Below are 6000 nucleotides of genomic sequence, written 5' to 3' on the forward strand. Positions count from 1 at the left end.
CCTGTCATTAAGCCTATCCTCCTCAGTGGTATTGTGCCCCTCAGGCCGGCCTGTACTTTCACATGAATGCAGCCATTCACCAAAGGCATGTAAGCAGCATGAATCTCCACCTTGCTGATCTGTTGCTGAGATCAGTGGCAGGTACCCTGGTGGGCGAATCTCTTGACTCAACCTGCAGCGACCTCCAACATCCAGAGCCAGTAATATTCCAGACCCTGCCAGTGACTGAGCGACTGGTGACATATCCGATTAGATGTGTGGCTGCATCCTGGGCCCTTTTTCATGTTGCCTACCTGTCTGGGGTTCTGTGCTGCAGTGAACTGGGCTATACCACACACAGTTATTAGATTTTACAGACTTGATGTCAGAGGACAGACCTCTTCTATTTGTGCTCCTGAGTTCAGTTTAGTCTCAGGGCCCACTTTAGGGTTTTTGAAACTGGATATGTCTTTGGCTCAGGCCCTTAATGGCACCTGCTCAGAATTTCTGTTTTTTTGTGCACTTGAGTCCGGGTCCTCTGGGTCCCTGATTCTCGATTGAGTGCAGTCTGTCTGTGTGGTCTTTTCTTCTGAACATGTTCCATCTACTTTTTTGTTTATTTGTTTTTTCATAAAACTGTTTACTTGCTTCCAGAAATATAGCTATCATATCATTATATGATATGCTTTAGCTTACTTGATAACTTTCAAATATTCTGCAATTTTCAGGAAACAGTTGATACATTTGTACATAAGTGGGGGTCTTCCAGTTGGCTTGTTTACAGCGTGTGGCTTGAAAAAAAATAGACAGCATCATGGAATATTTTTTTGTAGATCGATAGGGTTGTTCTGTTTATAGAGAACTACAATGAAATATCTGAATATTTACTGCTTGGTATGTTTTTCTGTAATTCCACATTCCTTTTATAGAAGTCCTTAAATCGAGGCACCTGTATAACTTCCAGGCCACAGGTGATTAAGTCAGTTATTTTACAGGCATCTTGGAAGTGTAGTTGTAAGACACATCATGTACACCAGGAGAGGGGGAGAGAAAGAGCTTGGCCAATTCTGTAATGCAGTCAATTTAATCTGACAACATATACAATACAAATGAATGCAACAATATAATTATTTCTTGACACTAGTTTTATAACAAAATCACATCACTTACAAATGGCATAGTCTCACATTTATGTTCAATTGAAGATTATATAAATATTATCTGTGTAGCATCACTTTAAGTTTCTAAATGACAAGGCCTGCTTTCTTTTCTCTGTAGGACGACCCCTGTTCACAAACTCTATGCTTCTTCCAGTATGGGGAAATTCTATGACATGGTCCCCCCAACGAAGGCTCCTCTTGCCTTGGATGTGCTGCCCCCTGGGTATCACCATGTGTACACCAAGCTTCAATATGAGTGTGCCTCCCCTTTCTACCAGCACACAGGCAGTTCCCACCGCACCTGCTTGAAGACTGGCAAGTGGAGTGGGCGCCATGTAACATGCCTCCCAGGTGAGCAACACTATCCAACACACACTTTAGAGATCTCCTATATTACCTGCATAAGTGCTCAGCCACACAAGACAATCCACTGACCAAAAGCTTCATAGCTCTACTCACATCCAGCCCTGAATCCAGGCTGATTCATCTTTAGCGTCTCAGAGTCACCGCTCAGGGAATGTTTTTAGGTAACTTTAGGGCATGTCAGTTGCCATATTCATACATATTCATATTATCAATGAAAAATGTTTGCCCAAGTGACAGATAAAACCATATTCATGCATTTGCAGTGATAACTTTGAATGTTTATTTGAATATTTATCTGTTGCTGCTGATAGTCGGAACTGGAAGATAATTTAAACCAGCTTCTGTGCCAACTATCTGGGACCCTTGAAAAAAAAAGGTCAATTCCATAATGATCGTATTGTCTGTCCTGGATAATGGGTATATAGAGATGTGTGGTTAATTATTCATGGTTATTAAAAATATTAATTCTGCAGAGTGCAAGAGGGTGCAGTACTATGTTGGGGTATCTGTGGCAACAAAAAAATTATTAAACCAAACAGACATAAATAAATAATGTCTTATGTTGTTATTTTCTCCTTTGCAGTCTGTGGTAAGATCTCAGCCTTCAACCAACAGAAGCTCTTGGAAACACGCTGGCCCTGGCATGCAGCTATTTACCGCCGCTCTGTTGAGAGTATGAAAATGGACAGTGTTTCGGAAGACATCTGGCAGCTGATTTGCAGCGGCGCTCTGATTAACCAGCGCAGTGTTGTAGTGGCCGCGCACTGTGTCACTGAACTGGGGAAACTCCATCCGCTCAAGGCTGCAGACATCAGGGTGGTGATGGGCAAACACTACCGCAATGATGCCAAAGAGCCCAAGAGTCTGCAGCATCTCAGAGTAAGAGGCTTAATATCTATAGCTGAGGTTGAAATGTAACATGCCTTCTTACAAATAGTGTGAGAACTTGACAATGGTGGGTGGGAGAAATTGATACAATACCAAACATGAAGAGCAATGTATTTATGTGCACACATGGGGCTGAGGCAAACACATTTCCAGAGTTTGCTACTGGGTGGTTCCACTTCATTGGAGTAAAGAAGTGTAATGCAATCTTGGATAGTGGAATGAATGCTTAAAACATATACTGTTGAGTGTTTTTCTAAAAGAAAACAAGCCGAGAATCTCTTAATTAATGGTTATTTCATTAATATTTGCAAATGTCTTTCTAGTTCAAAAAAGCTTTTTATTGCTTTAACAAAATATGCAGAACTTGACTTTGCTTATCGTTTTATCCTTCCTGTCATTTAGGTTCAGTGGCACACCATGCTAGCAAAATTTGTGAGACGGGTCATGCAAAGCAGGGTACACCTTATGACATACTTTAAGGCTTGTTGAAAATTATCAGATACGTGGTTTGGCAGCCATATTGCCTTATTCAATAAAAACTTCTTCATATAGTACTGTGTAGAGCTCTATCGCCATCTTCTGGATAATTATGGAAATTGAACAGCACAACCTAAATTACACAAACATGCAAAACTACAAATGAATCCTTAAATACCTAACCTGCAGATGCAGCTGGGAATCTTCTTGGAAGTTAATCAGTTTGCATTATTGCTGATATTATATAGCAATGCATTATATTGAGGCTGTTTGAATTATGACCTCATAGCTGTTGTAGATTTATGAATATTTGCATAAGAACTGAAAACACTGCAATGTTAGGGACTCAGATTGAACCAGCATTCACATTACAAGTATAATCCAGAGTGAGATGCATGGTCAATCAATAGGAAGTTATTAAGAGCAGCTGCACAGAAAAGTTCCAAGTGACAATTGTAAGAACAGTGTTAGAAAAGTTATGAAGTACAGGCACTTTTATGCAGAGCACACAGGAGAGGAAGATAACAAGGCCCCCATGTCTGTCTCATGATGACTGGAAGTTCAGTTTCTGCCTGATAACGCATTAGGAACAACCATGTATGGTCAAACCAGGGCAAAACTAAGGTATAATGAATAATTTATATTAGAGGTGCTTGTATGATGCATAAAGCTCAAATTGCTGGTTAAAAATATTTACATTGTCAGACTCTGCTCTTCTGGATATCAGGGATGAACTATAGCACAGTAAGCACAGTAGCACAATAAGACAGTGACCTTTTTCACAGACACACAGGGAAAGACATGCAGTTCTTCACAAGTGAATCACAGAACTCAAAATAGCACACATTGCAGAAGATTGCTTACAACAAAATAAAATGTTTATATATATATATATATATATATTATATATTATATAATAATGAACTCCTTAAAGCAATGTAGTAAACCTGGTATTCCAAAGAGAAAAATGCAAAACTGCAGTGTTTTTTTTATTAAACATGTAATGTTATATACTGTTTTATGTGACTTGTAGGTCTCCACCATCCTTGTTCACCCCAACTACGACCCACTGGTCCTGGATTCGGACTTGGCCATGTTGAAGTTGCTGGACAAAGCTCGGATCAATGAGAAAGTTCTACCTATTTGCCTCCCCAGTGCCCAGGGGGGAGAGATTACAGCCCTCAAGGGCTATGTGATGGGCTGGTCAATCTTGTCTGAGCTCAGTCCCCCTGACAACGAGACCACACGTGTGGGTCCTATTCAGCTGGCAGACGTGGTGGAGTGTGAACACCAGTATGCTCAAAATGGGCTCTCAGTCAGCATCACAGACAACATGTTCTGTGGCAGGGAGCTCCCCCACAGCTTCTCCAATATCTGCCCATCTGATACGGGTGGTATCACAGTCCTGCCTTCATCTTCGACTACACCTGACAGCCAGGGAGACGCTAAGGTTGTGTGGCAGCTTTTGGGGCTGGTGAGCTGGGGCTATGACCGACCCTGCAGCCCACAGCTTTACACGGTCTACACCAGAGCAACCAGTTTCAAGGACTGGATAGAGAAAAACATGAAGTAGGCCTTTCTCTGAGCTTTGGTGCCAAACACTGGACGTCTGCCTTTAAAAGTGAGGCAGCACAGTAGGGTTGTAAATCCTGTCTGAAGACTTCTAATAGGTTGTACATTTCCTGTTTGAGCACAAAGACTTACTGACTTAGTAACTGGGTAATGGGGGTTGACACCACTGCAGAAGTCCCTTCAGGCAAGACTGAGAATCAATTTTGGGAATATTCCTGTACATTTCAATTTTTTTTACCCCCTTTTTTCAATTTGTGCTCTGAGTTTGTATAACTGTGTTGCAGAATGTGCCAAAAAAGGTTTAAACAAAAAGCCCTGCTAACATTGCACTTTTTTTTTTTTTTAATGTATGTGGCATAATACAAATCGTCACCAAAACTGGTAAGAAAAGTCTGAGGATTAATCTGTAACATTCCTCTCCAAAACCACCTTTCACAAGTGGAAACCCTTTAGATAATATGAGGGTTTTCTGACAGTGGTCATATAGTTATAGCATCTGTCTGAAATGTAGGATTTTAATATTTTCTAAACTCTTCAATTCAGTGAAAGTGTACTACAGGTAATAGGGTGGTGAAATCTCTAATTCCAATTTAAAAGAACAATTGCAAGTTGTTGACAGCTGTTTTGATTTTGTCAGTTTTAAAAGTATGTATTCATAACATTCCTTCAAAAGATTCAATTCAAATGTCAAATTAAGTAGAGATTTTTAAAACTCATAACTAATTTATAAAGATGCACATATTAAAGACACAATATTCTTCCTTTTACATAACTGTAATAACAAATAAGTAATAATTATAATACCAGTTGAAATCACATTCCGTATTAAATAAATCAAATTAAAATTGGTATATTTCATTTCAAAATCACTGAAATGTATTATATTTCAGGAAGACCTGTGTGCTCTTATAAAAGCCAATACCAGGCTTTTTGTGCCTGATACCTTATTTTCAGTCCATTTGAAAAGATAAACCTTAGATGTCCAAGTAATTTTAAATATGCTCAGCATCCTCAGGTCTTCAATTTTATCTATATTCCATCCATAACTTTGGCCTTATCACTACTGTGAGGTCATGGTTTTCTTCCTACAAATATTTCCAACATTTGTTTTTTATAAAATAATTTGAGAAAATCAAATACATGCTTTTTAAAATGTTATGTAAATACAATATGTAATGTATTTTTCTTTTAAAATAAAAGATTCATTGTGTTGGGTATATTGTATAAAAAGTATTTCTAATTTATATGGTTCTGTGACAGGCCGCTGTCTGTCACGGCCCGGCTGCTGCTGACGCCGCTGATGAGGTGCTCATGTGCCGCAGCTGTGTTGTCCGCTTCCTCGCTAACAGGCTGCTGACTCACGGCTGCGGGCAATGAGCACCGAGGCGACTGTGACATCAGCGGCAGCTGTGCCCTGTCTATTTAACCCCTCTCCCTCCCCGACGGAGGCATCTAACTATAGAGAAGGAGGACTGAGTCCATACCCCCTGTCTGCGCGGAGCTCCCAGTTTGTGTTTGTGTTTGTGTTTGTGTTTTCCCCACTTGAGAGCCTGAACTG

At 40.0% G+C, this 6000-nt stretch overlaps 1 protein-coding gene across 2 annotated transcripts in view; it reads left to right on the top strand.

Annotated features, from left to right (window-relative positions):
- Window positions 1-5659, top strand: part of LOC136747820 (inactive serine protease PAMR1) — a 44699-nt gene extending 39040 nt beyond the window's left edge. For both annotated transcript variants that reach the window (XM_066701046.1, XM_066701047.1), the window contains exons 12-14: window positions 1258-1490; window positions 2089-2384; window positions 3904-5659. In XM_066701046.1, coding sequence (XP_066557143.1) covers window positions 1258-1490; window positions 2089-2384; window positions 3904-4443 — 1069 coding nt within the window. In that variant the 3' untranslated portion in view covers window positions 4444-5659. The remainder of the gene's footprint in view (window positions 1-1257; window positions 1491-2088; window positions 2385-3903) is intronic.
- Window positions 5660-6000: the final 341 nt, after the last annotated feature.

This window comes from Amia ocellicauda, chromosome 4 (genome assembly GCF_036373705.1).
Source record: "Amia ocellicauda isolate fAmiCal2 chromosome 4, fAmiCal2.hap1, whole genome shotgun sequence".
NCBI lineage: Eukaryota > Metazoa > Chordata > Actinopteri > Amiiformes > Amiidae > Amia > Amia ocellicauda.